Source organism: Symphalangus syndactylus, chromosome 14 (genome assembly GCF_028878055.3).
Source record: "Symphalangus syndactylus isolate Jambi chromosome 14, NHGRI_mSymSyn1-v2.1_pri, whole genome shotgun sequence".
Classification (NCBI taxonomy): domain Eukaryota; kingdom Metazoa; phylum Chordata; class Mammalia; order Primates; family Hylobatidae; genus Symphalangus; species Symphalangus syndactylus.
Window position 1 is genome coordinate 76,137,588 of NC_072436.2, and position 19,393 is coordinate 76,156,980.

The 19,393-nt window shown below is 43.2% G+C and overlaps 1 protein-coding gene and 1 long non-coding RNA gene across 2 annotated transcripts in view; one reads left to right on the plus strand and one right to left on the minus strand.

Annotated features, from left to right (window-relative positions):
- Positions 1-289: 289 nt before the first annotated feature.
- On the minus strand, positions 290-8,847 carry LGALSL (galectin like). The gene is made up of 6 exons (XM_055242933.2): positions 8,767-8,847; positions 7,608-8,478; positions 6,774-6,845; positions 6,509-6,597; positions 5,671-5,848; positions 290-3,440 (listed from the first exon to the last, which is right to left on the minus strand). Exons 2-6 carry the CDS (start codon positions 7,980-7,982, stop codon positions 3,297-3,299), a joined length of 858 nt encoding a protein of 285 aa, XP_055098908.1. The 5' UTR covers positions 7,983-8,478; positions 8,767-8,847; the 3' UTR covers positions 290-3,296.
- Positions 8,848-16,667: 7,820 nt separating this feature from the next.
- Positions 16,668-19,393, plus strand: part of LOC129462707 (uncharacterized) — a 50,820-nt gene continuing 48,094 nt past the window's right edge. The window contains exon 1 of the long non-coding RNA XR_008650923.2: positions 16,668-16,808. This is a non-coding gene — a long non-coding RNA (uncharacterized lncRNA). The remainder of the gene's footprint in view (positions 16,809-19,393) is intronic.

A 19,393-nucleotide genomic window follows, 5' to 3' on the forward strand; every position in this document is an offset into this window, starting at 1 on the left:
CAGCGACTATATGTATATGTTAAAACTCAGAACTTTATACCAAAAAAGTGAATTTGCTGTATGCAAATTATATTTTAAAAGAACCCACTGCATTTACCATTCACAATGTAAGTTATTAGGTCTCTGAGGGCCCCGAGAGACTTTTCTTCTGTTTATCAGTGTGGGGAATGCAGGAAAAAGTTATCTTGAGGCACAAGTGTGAAAGTGAGGAATCACTGCTAGGCCGCATGGTCTATGCTAAGTACACTATACCTGGTGCCAAATGTAGCATGTTATAAACTGGAAACTGTTTTGTAGAAAATTCTTTTATTATAGTGCAAATAACTTTCAGCAGTGACATAATGTAACAACACATTTAGCAACATTTTACACCACGCAGTAAATAAGAAAGTGTTTCTTTGAAAATACGTCATCATAGGAACATTATTTCTACATTAATGCCAGAAAATGCCAAGGCTGTTTATCTCAAGGCAAACAGGGCTCCCTCCTTCCTTTTGGGTATTTTCTTTTTAACACAAATGAAATGACTTGCCATTTTAAAAAATCCTCAATTCTAAAAGTGATCTCTCAGGGGGCTTTGAACTAAGGTCGGCAAGATTTGAAATGGGGCTTCAAAATTTTAAATAATAATTTTAAAACACTTCTGGAATAGCCCAAAAAGTAGAAGTCACTTCTATTAAGTTTTAAGTAGATATACACACTCACTCCAATTTTACTGTAGAAATGGACAGATTGTCTGAAGCCTGCTTTCTATTCCCCCAGAGCCTGACTGTTATTTATACTCCTTGGTTTTGGTTATTGCAGAACTAGGGTTCTGGTCAGAAATAACACCTTACATACCCAAATACTTTCCTGTGGAAACTTTAAATTGCACTTTCCATCCTGAAATTCTCATCTTAGACCTCACAGGCCCAGGAGAGGGTGGGAATATTGTTTCCAGTTTACAGCTAAAGCCCCTTACTAATTTGGGCTATAACTGAATCAAATCATCACATCATTTAGATTAATCCCAATAGGCTTATCCAAGAGGTTCCCACTAACCTCACAGAGAAACAGTTAACATTGTATTTTCACACTAAGCTGCCTAAGGGCTTGGCTGCTAATGAGTTAGCTGATAGGTAGACAGAATAAGCGTGTCAATTCCAATCAGCTACACGCCCTGCTCCTCTGGTTTCTGCTGAATTATGCAGTGGGTGGGAATGGTTGGCCACTCAAGAGAGTCTTCCTATGGGGCTCTTCCACCATAAGTTGAATCAAAACTCCACAAATGTATTTTAAGGTGCCCTTTAAGTCTCTCTACAAACACTTCTCAAAATTAAGGGACTTTTAAGTGACAAGCCATGAGAAGTTAATCACAGGCTTGAAAATACCTGGAACCACAGAACAGCCCCCACGGAACAGGCTGAATATGGTTAAATAAGTTGGCTGGTACATAAAGCTTTTCAATGTACAGCCAGTCTTGTTGGATACAGTATCTTCTTATACAATACAATGGAACTGTGCTAAACAGTTTCAAAGTTGAGAAGAATCCAAATGTATCACCTATAAAAAATTCATAATTTTAGTTTATTTTAGACTTTGGTACTGAAACACTGTCTACATTCTCGACACTTGAAAATGACATGGTCACTTCAGTGCCTCTGCATGTTGTGTAAAAAAAAAAAAAAAAACTCAAAAAAGCAAAGCAGGACAAGGATGTGTCATTACAAGACACAATATGCTGTACAAACAAAACCTAAATTATATATAAATACACCCCCACCCCAGAACCCTGTCTTCCCTCACTACCTGATCAAAGCAATGCCAAGGGTCCCTCCCTCCAGGGCCAATGTAGCTTTTAAAGTCCAGAACCCAGGACTTTAAGCATCCCTTCCCTTGGGGTGACGTTTACAGTACTGCAACCTCCTGTTGGAGTCACCCTGTTTGATCAGTTCCGTAAGTGCAGGGAAACGCCTACAGCTTAATTGGAAGCATTCACTCTACTGGCTGGATTCAAAGACCTAGAGTCCTGGGAGTTAACCTTTCAGATAAACTAACTGGATCATTTCCTAATCTGGATCCTATCTAATCCTACTATCTCCTCAGAGCCAACACAGTAGGAAGCATCTTCTACTCTGAAGCTTCCAAAGGCATTACTTAGGGATATTGGTGAGGGTCACATAAGAAAAGTTATACAATGAGCTAACAGCTTAAGTTGATATAAATTACTTCCAAGTAAGTTATTCAGGGCCATTTGCTTCTGCTTTACACTGCATTCCACAGTCATTTTCATATTACTCTTTTAAAAGTTTATACTATAGTCACTTTAAAAATTGTCTAAGCAATCACCTCTTTGTGTTTTTGATTAATTTAATAACAACTTAATGAGCTATTATATAAATCAAGAGAGAAATAATTAGTCTTAAGGAAGCCAATACTGTGCTAATTCCCAGTAAGGAGAAAAAGCAATGTAAATAGAATTTTACATAACCAACAATAACTTGAAAAGCAGTTTTATCAAAATGGTTTTGCAAAGGTTTCCCAAAAGCACTTACAGCAATTTATATCAAGAGATCCTAAGTTTAGGGGTATGGAGAATCTCAATTCTTTAGAGCAGAAATTCACCTGTTTCATAATTGTAATATGTAATTTTCTCCCCTTGGACCTAAGATATTTATACATTCAAAAGTTTATAACTTGCTGTTCTTGAGACATTGTTCATTCTCTAATACATACATTGAGTATAAATAAATAACTACAAGAAAGCTTCAACAATCTGAATTAACATTATGCTGTGCAAAACAAAAACAAAAACAAAAAACACACAAAAAAGTCAAACTTTGAACAACCTACATTCTATGTAAATACCCTGACTAAGATATTGGTTGTGCTACACAATTCCACTTTAGTGCAGAAATGCATTGATTTCACTGTACCGTTGTTGTTGGCTTTTTAAGTGTCTTTAGCACTTCTGTTTCTAAGCATTGCCTTGCTTTGAAAAGATGAATAATTTGCTACCAAATCACAAATCATCACAAATCCATTTTAGTTTGGTCTGAATAAAATCCAGCATAAATGTATTATTTTATTCTGGGTATAATGGCTTGGTGTCTTTGTCCCAACAGCTTTCTTCTTAAGGGCAAACCACGGTTGAAATTGTCATTTGGGTTTAAACTGCACAAAAGAAGAGACAGTGAAACTTGCCATTTGTTTTTTGTTTTCTTTTTAAGTCTCCAGATCTTGCTAGGACACTTCTTCCAGACCAACAGTCAGATAGTTGTGGCACGTGATCCTATTTGAAATAGAGGTGGTTTAAATCAGCCAAGCTTGGTGATCTGGAGGTCTCCGTTTATCTTTATGGTGTCAATTGCAGATAACGTTTGAATGCGATGGTAAAAATCAAAAAGTTGGTGTCCATCCACAAACACTCGGAAACGTGGGTGCTCACAAAGAATTTCCACCTGGAAGAAACAAAATAATAATCCACAATTTCAATGAACGCTACTGGGGAAAACAAACAATACTTCACTTTAGAGAAAGAAAGGCAATATCTTCAGTGGTTCACAAACATCAGAATGCATTGAGACCTGCAGAGGGCTTGTTAGAACACAGATTGTTGTGCTCTACCTCCAAAATTTCTGATTCAGTAGGTGTAAGAATCTTGTGTTTCTACCAAGTTCCAAGGTAATGCTGATATTGCTAGAATGGGGAACACACTTTGGGAACCATTGCTCTACACTATTCAATATAATACCTTTTAAAGATTTAAAATTGCATTGCTTTAACATATCTCCCTTCTCCCTATACTCCAGAAAGTGATGTAACATAGCATAGACTTGTTTATATGGCACTTAATGCCTCCACTGTCATCCCCTGAACAATTCTATACCACCTTTCGAAGGGCCCCTCACAAGGCAGAACTGGTATCCATTAGTAGCAGGCCGTAATAGTCTAGACGCTCAAATATGGTAAGCACTAAGGCAGAGAGAAGGTTACACATAGTAATTACCACTGGACAAAGAACATGTCATTAACAAGGCTTTGTTGAGCCAAACAGAAATACTGGTTCCATAAGGTAAAAGCTTTTTCCTCAAGTAATTTACCATAAAGTTTAATTACTGGTAGTGTGCTATGATGGGTTTATTAAAAGCATTGGTATTCACCATGTAAGGAGGCTCCATATGTGATATGAGTCACATTTAATTCATATTACTAAAATTTTATCCCAAGAAGGGCCTATTTCACTTCAGTTTTGCTGTTGGGAGCACTATATTCCTCCTGGCAGTCAGAAGCTGTGGTTACTCACATTCATGAGCTATGCATTAAGGTTCATCACTAAGAAACTATCCTAGCCAAGAGGAGCCCAAGGGGACATCACCATTCTAGAGAAGGGGGTGAGGAGAGATAATGGGTCAAGGGTGCCTTCCAGAGACTGTAACTAGAAGTGCAACTATCTCAATTCTACCACCGATGCAAAAATCATGGATTCTTATTTTCCCCTCAGAATGTAAGAAGGGAAGTGAAAGAATTACTTCTTCATGAGGCACTTGAACATTTCTAGATGAAGGGTAACTGGTTAAGTGTAGTTCTGTTTTATTGGGCTCATATGTAACATGGAGCTTTTAATTGAGTTGTCATTTTTGTGATGTAATGTTAAGGTGTAATGACAATTCATCACTAGGTCTGACCCCTTTTTAACACCATTACTACTTGCGTTTCCCTTTATTATTTTTTTTGACAGAGGCTTGCTCTGTCACCCAGGCTGGAGTGCAGTGATGCAACCATAGCTCACTGCAGCCTTGAATTCCTGGGCTCAAGCAATCCTCCCTTCTCAGCCTCCCAAGTAGCTAGGACTACAGGTGTATGACACCATGGCAGGCTATTTTTTTTTGTTTGTTTTAAAGGCAGGGTTTTCGCTGTGTTTCCTAGGCTGGTCTTGAACTCCTTTGCTCAAGCAATCCTCTTGCCTCAGCCTCCCAAAGTGGTGGGATTACAGGCACAAGCCACTGTGCCACTACTTGCATCTCTTATTTGGCATTGCCTTTCATAGAGGAAGGGACTGCTAATGCTGCTTGATTGGATGAAAAGTTTGGATTGTGCTTCCTGCCCAGAAGATAGTGGGGAGCAAATCTTTATTCATCCAGCCCCAAGGGAAGGAATTTGTCAGCCACACAGCCTGTAACCATGAAATAGACTGAGGCTAATTAATCCAGAGGGGGAAACAAGGACATGAACATGGCCTCATTAGCAAAGGGAACAAGAGAAAATGAAATGATCATCATCATATTCTTTAAAATGTCATACGAATAAGAGAGCTACTTATTAGCTCTCAACCTTATTAATATTTAATAAGTGGGTACGTATTAGTATTGATTAATCAATCAGATATTTGGGGGTAGGTATCTACTATACGTTGGGTACTATATAGAAAAGTCACTTACTCTTAACAATTTGGACATGTAAATATGGGTCTTTTTAAATGTATGAGCTGAATAGAACTAAGAAGTTACTATGGCAAGTGTTAACTTATATCAGCAAACAGAGCTCTTTTGATCTTTGTTTCACCACTGGGTGACAAATTTCCTGGACACGCAGAAATTCTGGCTGCTTCAAGTGTTCTTGGCACACACTAGGTAAGTCGAACATTATTAGCCTGCCAGTGGCTGGAGCCGAGGCACTCGAGGTACTCACCCTGAATGGCTGGTCTGGAATGAATGGAAAGTAAGGGATTGCTGACTGTTCTTCACCCCTCTCCCCAGATATACAAGAATTTCTGAGTAGCTGCCGATCTGTGAACACAGCTTTGAGTTCGATTGCCACATCGGCAGGAGGGTCTTCCGAGTCCCCACAGGTCAAGCTGATTGCAAAGCTGAAAAGAAAATCATCCCACTGATTTAGGGTTGGATATAAAAACATTTCAAAATGACCCAAGTGCTTATATTTCCTCTTCCTCCTCTGGGTTTGTCCGTTTTTAAGAGGTCACTACTCTTCCAGAGAGGTTAGATTATGGAGAAGTAAGTCAAACCAGTTTATTTTGTTACCTAAAGCAAGCTCTGGTGAAAACTTTGGTGGAGTCGAAAATGACTAAAATTAGAGATTTCAAATACCCTAAAGCGACCACACATCTATGTCTTAATCCACATCGGAATTCTCAAAAACAGCCACAGAAATTGACCAGGGGAAATAATGTTAAGTTGGGTTCTTATTCATCTTGATAGTTCTTGCTCCTGGCACCATGTGTCAAAACCATAAAAAAAAAAAAAAAAAAAAAAAAATCCTTTGGCCTCCCTAAGGGTCAAAGAGAAAATGTGGGCCTATATTTATAATCTCTGATATAAATAGCTGTCTGGAGAAATGATGGCTGGGATTCATACACATTCTTTTCATGGGAACATGGTACTTTCTTGGCACTGGCAACTAGCAACACTGTCCACAAGGAGAGGAAGAGTAGGAGTGCTAAACCACAACAGGAGTGGGCAGGGCTCAGCCACAGCCTGATAGTTCTGTCCTGACAAAGACTCTGCCTTACCTCTCTGGGTTGAGGTCTACGATGCCCATCACTAACACCTTCTTGCCTGGTCTCATGCCACCTTTAATGTGCCCACAAAATGGAACTATCTGAAAAGGGTGGGAGAAGAAAAATGAATTTTACAGCCTATTAGGGAAGAGCCAAGACCTCAGATCCTGAAGGTCTGACCCATTGGAAAATGCAACAAACGAATAAAATTTTAAAAAGCAATGAGAAAGGAGGAAGGTACAGGCAGAGACACAGAGCACAGAGCAAAATCATTTACCAGTCGTGGGAAGTACACGTCCGCTTGAACCGGAGAGCTCAAAGAGTTGTTTAAATGGCCATCATCTAGTTTCTAAAAATAGAAGTACACAGATTGGCTTTCCATGGGCTCTTTTTTGGGGGGCTGGAGGAAGAACCCACACAGATGTGGTGGACTCCAGCAGCCTTCCACATGCACACAGTGTCTGCAGATGATGCCTCTTCACCGTCTCTTAGATAATCTCATAACCCCCGAACAAAAACCATCTTTTCCACCCGGTAGTTAAGCCTCTGAAGATCCGCTGACCCTTCAGATCCAGATCAAAATCAAGGTCGAGGTCCACCGAGGAGCCAGAGCCCCACGCCGGAGGAGGACAGGCCCCTCTCCAGCCGCAAACGCTTCTGGAAGCGCGGTGGGCCAGGCCTGTCCTCCGGGACGTGACTGAAGTGGAGCGGCCGTGCTCAACTTCTCTCGGGAGCCCCGGGCGCCGACCCATTTCCAAGGGGGAATCCCCGGGACGTCGGGGGCGGTGGCGGGGCGCGCGCCCCGGACACACTCACCCACGCGCACACCTGGCTGGCGGTTGCACGGCACAGAGGGGGCTGTCGGGCGCCCCGACCCGCCATCCTCCACAAACTCCCTCCCCAGCCCAGAGCCCTGCAGCCCGGGAGCCTCTCCAGCCCCCAACACCGGCCGCGCGCAGCCGGCGGCTGCTAACAGGTACCGGGCGCCTTCCCACGCGCCGGGCGCTGGCCGGGCCTGCGGCTTCTCAGCACCCCAGCACTGCTGGAGCAGGCGGCGGCGGAGTGCGGGACGGCGGGGAGGGGCACCTCGCGCGCGCCCTGCCACACTCACCACCACGGCATCGCTGTCGGCCACCGATCCCGCCATCTTCTTGCCCGGCGCGGCGGGGTACGTGGGACGCAGCGCGCGGGCGGGGATCCCGGGGCTGTCCTGCGCGGGGCGGGGGCGGGGGCGCGGGTCCGAGCTGGCGCGGGCGCGCGCACACACGAGGGGGCGCGCGCGCGCACGCCCGGGGCCCGGCGCCGACCTGGCAGGCACAGCCTGGGAGGAGGGGAGAGGAGGGGAGGGGAGGGGAGGGAGGCAGCGCCGGTCGGGAGGGCGAAGGTGCTTGCTTCGGCCCGGAACGGCCCCGGACCCGGACCAACGCTGCTGCTTGCTGCCGCTGCCGCTGCCCGACCAAGAAAGGTGGCGAGGGCCGTGCCGCATCGGCCCTGGGCAGCATTTAAAGGCCTCCGGGGCCCGGCTCGGGAACCGGGAACAGGGCGGGGACCCGGCGGGGCTGCCGCGGCTTGCTCAGCGGGCCCTACCCCTCGGCCATTGGACGGTGGCGGAGGCCGGGGAGGGAGGGACGGGCCTGTCCCGGTGCGGGAGGGCGGGGGCCCTGTCGGCGCTCACCGGCCAGAGGGTGGGCAGGGCCGGGGCTGGAGAAGTGAGGGCCCGAGCCGGTCAGGTGACAGGTGCTCGTGCCACCCGCGCCCTTCCCTCCAGCCTCCTTCCTCCTCCTGCCACGTCCTGGGCGCTGGAGGGGCGATGGGAGGCGAGGTCGAGGGAAGGTTGGGTGCTGGGGGTGGTATTCCAGAGTGGGAGACTCGGCAGGATTTCTTTCAGAGAATTCCAACAAAATCGGGGGAAGGATTCATTCTGCTCTCTAGGGCAGAAAGAGAATGGAAGGTCTGAAGGCTTGCAGAAATAAATGTGTGACCTGAAAGAAAGAAGCAGAGAGGACTGAAGGTAGGGACCTTTCTATCCCAGGAGGCTAGATACAGAAAGGTCTCTCTTCCCTGTGGAAGGACAGGCAGGTCTGGGCGTCCCTGGACTCTCTCGGGCAGGAGTCTAAGCCTTACCAAATCAAAGTGGGCGCAGTCACTGTCCTCAGAGAGCCTCCATTGAGCCCTGTTTCTAACAAGTCACTTGCCCAGTCTGGGGTAGTCAGCTTCTCACTGAAAATCTCCTCATACCCTTTGTGGAGTACTTCCCAGGGGATACACACCTCTTTTATTCAAGCCAGAAATTCCTTTATGGCATTTCCACACTAGGATGATTATGTAACTTCTCAGATAAAGCTGTATCAACATATCCTCTATTAGGTGACATCCTTGGCTGAAACATTCCATTGCATGAATCACCGGGGCGTTCTACGCTAATAAGCAGGGAGCATGTGTGACCTACTGCAGTCCCAGAGGGCCCCTCAGAGGCTCCTTTGCTCCTTTTTTTTTTTTTTTTTAAATTGAGACGGAGTCTCCCTCTGTGGCCCAGGCTGGAGTGCAGTGGCGCGATCTCAGCTCACTGCATCAGCTCACTGCAACCTTCGCCTCCCAGGGAGGCTTCTTTCTAGTCACTGCAATTGGCTGTGTGGCCTAGAACATCACTGTGGCTTTTGTGTCTTGGTTTTCCCTTTATGGGCCAGAGCTAATGATGGTAATCTCAGTTGAGCAGGGAGAATTACCTGCACACGCCTGTAAGCCTCAGTCATATCCTCTGGAAGTGGCTCTCGAACTAGATAGAGGCTGAAGCACAGTACGCTTGTGGCTGCAGCAAACTTTGTTTACCAGTCTTAGCTCAAAATCACTCTTTATTACTTTAAAATATTAGGTACTTAAAGGAAATTATTGACATTTGAAAGCATACTTTATTATGTATCAATTTCTGAGAGTCTGGTATAGAGGAAGCATTAAAGTGCAGTAGTTCTTTGTCATTAACTGAGTGACACAATAAGGGTGACACAATATGTGATGGTGGTTAAAGAGCCGGTGTCTTGGGTTCAAATCCTGGCTCTACTATTCACTAGTTGTGTGATCTTGGAAAAATTACTAAACTTCTCTGTGCCTTAGTTTCTTCATCTGTGACTCAGGATGACAATGATGATAATAATGCCTGTCTCAGGTTATTGGGAAGATTAAGTAAATACCTTCCTTAAAACAGTATTGGGCACATAGTAAGCACTTATACAAAAATACTGAGTGCCTGCTGTATACTAGGCACTGGGGATCCAGCAGGCGACTTTTTTGCTGAGCTTACATACTAGTGGGCAAAGGAAGTCAATAAACAAAATATGTCGGGTGATAAAAGTGTTAGGAAAAAGTAATAAGGCCAGGTGCGGTGGCTCATGTCTATAATCCCAGCAATATGGGAGGCTGAGGCAAGCGGATCACTTGAGGCCAAGAGTTTGAGACCAGCCTGGGCGACATAGAGAGACTCTGTCTCTACAAAAATAAAAAAAATTAGCTGGGTGTGGTGGTGTGCACCTGTAGTCCCAGCTACTTGGGAGGCTGAGGTGGGAGGATCCCTCGAAGCCAGGAAGTCAAGGCTGCAGTGAGCCCTGATCTCACCACTGTACTGCAGCCTGGGTGACAGAGTGAGAACCTGTCTCAATAATAATAAAAATAATTAAAAAGCCAGTAGAGAGAGCGATAGGAGGTAGGGTGATGCTATTTATACAGGATGGTCAGGGAAGCCACCTCTGGTAAAGTGACATTTGAGAAGACCCCTGAAGGAGGGGGTGAGTCATGTGGACATCTGGAGGAACAGTTTGCTGGCAGAGGGAACTGCAAGGGCAAAGTCCCCAAGTACTGGGGCTGGGGGCAGTGACGAGGAGATGTGTAGCTAGAAATGGATAGCCCTTCTACACTGTGGTTGAGGATTGGCTTTTACATGGGGAAATAGGAAGACATTAAAAGTTTCTGAGCAAAGGAGGGACATAGTTTGCCTTTTATTGTAGATTCATCCACATGCTGCTGTATGGAGTGGCCTTTGAAGAGAGGGTGGATGGTAGGAGGGAGGGTAAAAATGGGACCTAGGAGATTCCTATAGCATTCCAGACAAGGTGTGATGGTGGCCTTGACATGGTGGAAGTGGTGAAGATGTGAGAAGCCCTGGGCCCTTGATAAGTCCCAGCTGTTACCATGCAGATTTGAGAGTTCATATGGTCTTCTGAGCCTCAGTTTCCTCACTTGCAGAATTAAGGGGCTGAGCTCATTCATCACTCCCTCTTAGCTCTTAGAAAGTTCTGGTTCCTGAAAAGCTGTGTAAATACTATCTAAATTGAAATGGGTTTGAGAGTAGGTGCTGCTGAATGAAAATAATCTTGGGTTGAATCTTTTGATAAGTGCTTTTGTAGGGCAAAGAATAACCCTTTGATTTGTTTTGTTAAGTGGAGTTTAAGATATTTGGATTGCTGGAGATGAGTTTCTTACATTTTAGGAATGTAAAGAATAGGAAGGTACTAAACGTGCTCAGAATATTTTATCATGGAAAATTGCCTGTTATTCCAAAAATGCTTGATTCCTTCTCAGTCTATAGAATGGTTTATTTTGAATATGAAGAGCAGAGAGAAAGCCTGAATGAGTTTTTTTGTTGTAACTGAGAGTTGAGCAGGGTCAAACTATCTCTTATGGGGAAAAGCCATTAGCAAAATAATGAATTATAGAGCTTAAAAAATTCTTTTTGGAGTTGTATAGCAAAGACTAGGCAAAATTTGCTCCATGCTTTGATTATAGGTATTTGTGTGTAAAAACATTAACCAAATTGGGACCCATTTATGAAATGCAGTAGTGAAATTTCAAGATGAACCGTGTTACTACTGGAAACTACTAAAAACGTTAAAGTGGGGAAGGCAGTCAAACAGATTATTAGCTTTGAAAAAAAGTACAAACAGGTCTTTGAAGATGGGCTTTGCTAAATGACTTTTCCAGAGGAAAATAGTAGATTACTTCCTTTTTACCTTAACATTTTATGTTTTGTTCAAATGTATGCACATAGAATTTCTAATATTGGGAGGGAGAACAAATATTGATGACAATTCAGCAACTATTTTATCAGTATTGCTACATGCCGTGGTACTATGGAGATAGGTGAAAATACATGAGTCTTGTCCTCAGGAAACTTACACTCTACTCTGGGACACAATGGCAGGATGTATTAGTGAGTAAGATAATAGAGGCCTCAGACCCATAGCCTGAGCACTGACGTGGGGAGATTCACTCCCATTTGGAGGATAAAGGCCACTTTCTGAAGGAGGTTGCGTATCCCTGAGCATATGCATAGCAGCAACTGCTGCAGAACTACAAAAGCAAGTCTTTGAAGACCACATTGCAGCTCTGTTTGTGGCCTGAATTCTAACCCCACTCTTCTCTCTGGTGTGGCAACCAGCTGAACTGAACCCCTGCTCCCAGAGGCTGCCTTTCGTCTGTGTCTTGGTCCAGAGAGGCACGTGCCTCCTTCCCTTCCACCATGCCTGCCGTCTGAGGCCTCCTGTGGGCCGTGATCCCAAGGCCCGACTTGAACTTACAGACCACTGATTTCTGTCGGTGTGTATATACACATTGTCTAAAGCAGGGTTTCTCCTCACACTAGTGACATTTTAGGCTAGGAAACCCTTTTTTGTGGGGGGCTGTCTGGTGTGTTAGAAGATGTTGAGCACTAGATGCAAATAGCACTTCCCCCTCCTAGTGTGACAACCAAAAATACCTTCAGATATTGACAAATGCCCCTCTTGGAAGGGAGGGCACAAATTGTCCCCAGTTGAGGCTCAGGACACACTACCCCAAAATGTAACTGTAGGAGACTAGAATATGCCACCCCCAAATATACTTCTTTGGCATATTTTGAGCTGATTATTCTAAGAAACTGCAGCTGGAAAAGCTGTCCTTTTGTAAAAGAAATGTGTATCTATAAGGGAAATCTAATACAGTATCTGCATCATGAAGAGGGCTGCTCCAGACAACTTTTATTATCTGGGTGACTTTATCTACATAACAAGACGACCTTTATTCACCATACATTCGTACTTTCACCCTCCCACAACTTACGTTGCCACCATCCCCTTGAAGCCCCAAGCCCTATTCCTTTCCGTAGCTCAGGATACTATATAAGCTCCAACCATCTGACCCTTTGGAGTCTCGTAATTTGTGGGACTCCCATGTGTATGTGTGTAATTAAAATGTTTTTCTCCTGTTAACCTGTCTTATGTCAAATTAATTCGTAGTCCAGCCAAGGAACCTACAAGGGTAGAGGGAAGCCAGTTTTCACCCTGTAAGAACCAATGATCTAGAAGGTTCCTTAAGATTCCTATTATCCATATTTATATATATGATATGAAATTTTTTCCAATCAAATCTAGATTTGATACATGCACATCAGAAACACCTTCCTTTTTATTTGGCAAGTCATTGCTTCCTGATTACCTAGGAGCACTTTGCAAATGATTCCACAAAGAACCTCTAAACTGAAGGATGACCCATGAGGACTCTGTGGGTGTAGCTGCCAGATCAAAATGTCTTTGTAATATTGAGAGATTTGTGTGCATTGTGCATTCTGTTCCATAATATTGCCATGTTTATGTTGATGTGGACATAATGTGCTCCCCACGCCTGTACCTATAGTACAGCATCCCAAATGTTTATCTTGTTTACCCTGCAGCTTTGACTCCCTCCTCGCCCCAGGTCTCAAAGGATGGTGGTAGCCCACTTTGAGGAATAAGACACTGCACAGTGTTACAGGTCCATTCAGGCTTTCAGTTCTGCATAATTGCTTTTTCAGGCCAGTCTGCTGCTCATGATCAATATTCATGTAGGCAGCAAAATACACAAACTCAGCATCCTTTTGTTTACCTACTTAGGTAGGAGGGCAAACATTTATCAGGCTGTATTTCTATATTTCACAATGTGATTATAGTTCTTAATTATTTTAGGAACTATGGTCATGGTTGTCAAATAATTATTTTAGACACAAACAAACGTGTGTTGTACCAAAGTAATTAGGGGACAGCCATAAAACTTGGCAGTCAATGCCAGTTCCAACATTTCACTTATTTTCGGTTTACTTATGAGGAGACTAGAATGAGCCTTCTGCTTGTGTTTTAATTACTTAGTGCAGAAAGGATTGATTTCAGAAAACCTCCAGCTTAAGAAGAGAATAATGAATGCATTCCCAGGAGGAGCTCAAGGCTTCAAAGGTATGCTCTGCTTCAAGCCCTGGGGAATGTCACCGTGGACCCTTTACGTGTCTGAGAAGTCCTCCCTAGAACAGAAACCCTGGCCGACGGGGAAGTGGAATGCGCACTGTCCAGGAAAACAGAACCCTTGCTTCCAGCATTTGGAACTGACAGTGTGAATGAGATATTTTAAGACTCTTTCCAGTGGAGGTTTTTGTGTATAAAGATCAACCATGTGCTTCTGTGTCTTCTCTCCAGCCTCATCTTTGGCAATTCCAACAGGCAGGTCTGTGGTCAGCCAATCTTTTACCCATCAGGAATGTGACAGGCCTGCGTGGCAGTGCTCCAGGCCTAATTATGCTCTTCTCATTATGCTCGTCGTTTCTGTTTTCATTTGCTCGTTTATAGTTCTCCTCTTTACCGCCTCTGTGATTTTATTTTCTTGTTGTCAAGTGGCATAAAGGGCTTCTTAGTTTTGTAGTTTCATGGAAACTTGCCTGGCTTGGCTGGGTGGAAGAAGACCAAGATTTGGATTTAGCAGTCATTTGGAAATCCTGACTAATGGGGAGGAAAACCCAGGAGGCATATTGCCAGGTGGTCATTTGATTTTTGGAGGAAGCATATTTGGATGACACAAATTTCTGGATTTTTTCAAAGGTGAACTACACAGAGTATGGGTTAACACAGCACGGCTTCTGAGCAAACCACCATCCAGAAGAGACCTGGGAATTTAAACTTGGCATCCAAATTTGATTACCCAAGGTGATTGAGAGAAAGCATACTTCATTTATTTATTCAAGAACAATTTATTGAGCTATGCTCTGTTTTAGTTGCCATTATGATAATTTTTAGTTTCTTTAAAAGAGCAAAAACGACCACATGCATTACTTGCACTTAAAATACTTGCCCTCCTCTTAGATACATGTTTCCTAGGGATATCTCTGCTAGCCTCATATCATAGATTACTCCCCTGCACACTGCCTCTTCCATGTGACAGTATTCAGAGTGGATCTAAGAGCTCCCTTGCCAACATGGCAACAGAGCCCAGAAAATCAAAATGAAATGCTTTGAATTCATGGGCTCATTGCATCCCACCTCCATTTAGGTAATATGATTTCCATCTAAATGTAGTTTATCTGGTACATGTTGATTTGAGGCCTGAATTGTTCAAATGATTATCCCATAGAGAAGGATTAAGAGTTGAAGAAAATATTTTAAACTGAAGAAGAAATTTACATTGACAGTCTACGTTGATTCAACTCATCACATTTCATTCATTCACATTATTGGCCTTTGTTGGTTCAGTGCTTCTCTGAAACCTGATAATTAGTTCAAACTGTATAAATTCAGGAGGCTTTGGGCTGGGCACGACTTTTTAAGATTGCCGTGTGTGTGTGTGTGTGTGTGTGTGTGTGATGGTGGGGTAAAGTGGAGAGAGGGGAAATTTCAGCTTTTTAAATTTTAATTGTTATGTATTATTTGCACATTTTTATGGGGGTGCATGTGATATTTTGTTACATGCGTAGAATGTGTAATGATCAAGTCAAGGTCTTTAGAGTATCCATCACCTCGAGTATTTATCATTCCTGTGTGTTGGGAACATCTCAAGTTCTCTTTTTTTAGCTATTTTGAAATATAGAATACATTGTTGTTAACTATAGTCACCCAACTCTACTGTTGAACATTAGAACTTATTCCTTCTATCTAACTGTATGTTTGTACCTGTTAACCAATCCCTCTTCATCCCCTGCCTCCCTCACACCCTTCTCAGCCTCTGGTAACAATCCTTCTACTTTCTATCTCCATGAGATCAACTCTTTTAGCTCCCACATATGAGTGAGAATATGTGATATTTGTCTTTCTGTGCCTGGCTTATTTCACTTAACATAATGATCTCCAGTTCCATTTATGTTGCTGGAAATGATATGATTCAACTGTTTTTTTGTGGCCAAGTAGTATTTCATTGTGTTTATATACCACATTTTCTTTATCCATTCATCCATCGATGGACACTTAGGTTGCTTCATATCTTTGCTATTGTGGATAGTGCAGCAATAAGCATAGGAGTGCAGGTATCTCTTTGATATACTGATTTCCTTTCCTTTGGATAAAGACCTAGAAGTGGGATTACTGGATTTTATGGTAGTTCTATTTGCAGGGTTTTTTTGTTGTTGTTTTTTTGAGAACTCTCCATACTGTTTTCCATAATGTCTGTACTAACTTACATTCCCACCAACAGTATATAAGAGTTCCCTTTTCTCCAAAACCTTGCCAGCATTTGTCGTTTTTTCTTTTTAATAATAGCTATTCTAACTGGGGTAAGATGATACCTCCTTGTTGTTTTGATTTGCATTTTCCTGATGATGAGTGATGTTGAACATTTTTTCATATACCTGTTGGCCATTCATATGTCTTCTTTTGAGAAATGTCTATTCATGTCCTTTGCCCACTTTTTAATGGGATTGGTATTTTTTGTTTATTTTGTTTTTTTTTGTTTTGTTTTGTTTTTGCTGAGGTTTCAGCTTTTCCTAAAAGCCAATCCTCATTTTAATTACCAGGAATAAACAAAAGTAACTTGGGGAGAGGACACAAAGCAGCTGTCTGGGCTTGGTTTTGATCCCATCAGTGTAATGCCAGGGAAAACTCCATCGTGAGGAAGAGAAGAACCTCATATCATTTTTCTTTTTTTGAGATTACTCAGGCAGAGCTACAAATATTAAATTTCTACCCTGAGGTACTTGCTCTGCTAACAGGTGTTCTCCTTGACAGTGCGGTGGAATCTTCCCACATGCAATGATCCCAGCCAGTTCTGCCCACCTAGTGCATCTATCACTTAATAATACAAAATGGCTTGTTTCCATGGTAACCCGCTTTTCTCACCTGGACAGGTTGGCCCTTGTCATTCCTGGCCCTTCAGACACCTCCCCACTCCTTCCAGTAGATCTGGGCTTCCTCTGTCCTCCTGAGCAAGTTCTTCCTCTATAGCCTGTCTTTTGTAGGCTAGATTTACTGAGTAGATCCTCACTCAGCCTGAAAGAGAAAAGTAAGATCCAATAAACACATACCATTTCTATATGATCCTTCTTTGGAAGCAGGAGTAGGTAAGTTCCTGTCTTTCAGGAGGCCACTGTGCCTCCTTTTCTCTTTTAGTTATTGTTGACTGACTGGTGCTATAGCTAGGACGGACAGAAAAATGAGTGTCATGTCATTTCAAGCCCAGGTGATACAGCTAACAATTATTCTGGAGAAGTTAAAACTAAGGGTCGGCACTAGATGATTTATATAGATTATCCAATGTCAGGTGATATATTATAAACAGAAATGAGAAGGAATAAGCTTAAGAGAAAAGAGGATGGGCAGAATTGCTGACTATGCGCAGGCCGTATGTTTTTTCAGGTCTAACAACAATTTTAGTCCACAATGTTGTTTATTCTCAATGTTCTAATAGAAGATCATAAAACAGCCACAGGCTCACCCCAAAGCTCTTAGTAATTACACAATGCTAAAATAGAGCATCACCCAGGAATCAGAGGGTATCTACGCCTTATAGTAAGTAAATAGTAATTCAGTTCCCTTCTTTGACATTGAGCTTGCGTTTGGTCAATGTGGTCTTTTTTTCTTTCTCTTTTGAGACGGAGTCTTGCTCTGTTACTCAGGCTGGAATGCAGTGCGCAATCTTGGCTCACTGCGACCTCCATTTCCCCGGCTCAAGCGATTCTCCTGCCTCAGCCTCTGGGACTGGGCTGGGACTACAGGCATGTGCCACCACGCCTGGTTAATTTTTGTATTTTTTAAGTAAAGATGGAGTTTCACCATGTTGACCAGGCTGGTCTCAAACTCCTGACCTCAAGTGATCTGCCTGCCTTGGCCTCCCAAAGTGCTGGGATTATAGGCATGAGCCACTGTGCCCAGGCAGCATGGTCTTTTAAAAACATAAATTGTGTAATGTCAACCCTCCTTAAAATCACTTGTTGGATTCTCTTGGTATTTAGAATGAAATCCTAATTCCTTTTCCATGACCTTCAAGGCCCTATAGGAGCTGGACCTGCCTCTCCAACTTTACCTGGGGGCCATGCTGTCTCCTGTTCCCCACTCTTGAGTGAAAACTGGCCTCCCTGGTGTTCTTCCAGCAGCCAAGCGTGCTCATGCTTCGGGGCCTTTGCATTTGCTGTTCCCCCTACCTAGAATGTGCTTCCCCAGACACTTGTCAGGTTCTTCATCCTTAAATCCTTAGCTCAGATGTCACCTCCTGGGAGAAGCCTTCCCTAATGCAGCCCTAACCAGGGCCTTTTACTGCGTCCTCACCTGCACAGTATTTATCTCCATCTCTAGTTGTCTTGTTTATTACCTGGTGTGGCCTTTCCACCCCAGAAGGTAAGAGCCCTGAGCACAGAATCTTGTCTTCCTTTTTCATGACTGTGAGAATTAGGCATGAAGATTTGTTGTTTGAATGAATGAGTGAATAGATGAGTTGATGAATAATGTATGGCCACAGATCTGCAGATGATACATAATCTCATAGCTGTTGAGGACTCCAGGGTCCCAAGGCTGGAGTTCACTTACTGACCTCCTGTTTCACGGTCTCAGAACAATTCTCCTTATGTGTCCTTCCCACCATGCAGAAGGCTCAAGTCTAGACAGCATATGGATTTTATGTAAGTTCATGTTAAATATTAGCCAAAATTGTTGAACCTAAATTTAAAATGTCAGAAAATACCCTTGTAAGCAATAAAAAATGGAATTTGTAAGGTCAAGCACAGTAAAGATAATAGTGAAAAAAAATCCTAAAGCACAAGCATAGCAATATAATATCTATATTAGTGGTATTATTGTTTCCTCATCTTGATTAGGTCAACTCTCAGGCTCTTTAGAGTAACCTAATATCCCTAATGACGAACATTAACTCTGACATCTTCTGTAAGAGGGATGAGCAATGAAAGTGCTACCTTTTCCAGATTACTTACTTAATTTTACTTAACAAGCACTGTGTAGTGTTCACTATGTGCCAGGTACTTTTCTAAGTACTTGACAAATACCGCCACAGATTGGGTTCTCTGGAAGCAGTGGTTGAAAGAGTTCAAGGTGTGAGATGCTTATTAGGGATTAACACCTTTGAAGGGAACGGAGAGAAAGCAGGAAGAAGTCGAACTGCAACGTAGGCTCAGCAAAACCTCAGCCAATCTGGCAGTGTCCTGCATCAGGCCCCCACCTCACTCAGTCACCAAATGTGCTCCGCACCCCTGCCCCCAGCAAGGAAGAGCACAGCCTGAGGCAAGGCAGCTCTTCTGCAGCTGAGCCAAACTGGAGTTGCTGAGAGCTGGGGGAGGGTGTCTGCTGACCATACTCCCTGCAGTTGAGCAGTGAGTCCTTCCTTGAAGTGGAATGTGGGGATTGCATCTCTGTATCTGCTCAAATGTTAATTCATTTAACCCTTGTAACAACCCTATGAGGTAGGTCCTTTTATTACTCCCATTTTACAGATGAGAAAACTGAGGTACAGAGAAATTAGGTGACTTTCCAAACTAGGTCAGATAGCAGAGCTGGGATTTAACCCAAGCAGTGTAGCTCTAGAATCAGAGCTATTAACTACTCAGCTATGCTGTCTTATTACTTCGTAGAGAAGGTTAAGGGTAGTCTATCTAATAATAATAATGACAGTAATATTGGCACTACACTTTGACGTTGT

Excerpts from the sequence above, each read along its gene's own strand:
- LGALSL (XM_055242933.2), bottom strand. The coding sequence starts at position 7,982 with ATGCGGCACGGCCCTCGCCACCTTTCTTGGTCGGGCAGCGGCAGCGGC. Across the intron at positions 6,598-6,773 it reads ACGTGTACTTCCCACGACTG|ATAGTTCCATTTTGTGGGCA; the intron begins GTAAATGATTTT and ends CACCCTTTTCAG. Across the intron at positions 5,849-6,508 it reads GTAGACCTCAACCCAGAGAG|CTTTGCAATCAGCTTGACCT; the intron begins GTAAGGCAGAGT and ends TTTTCTTTTCAG.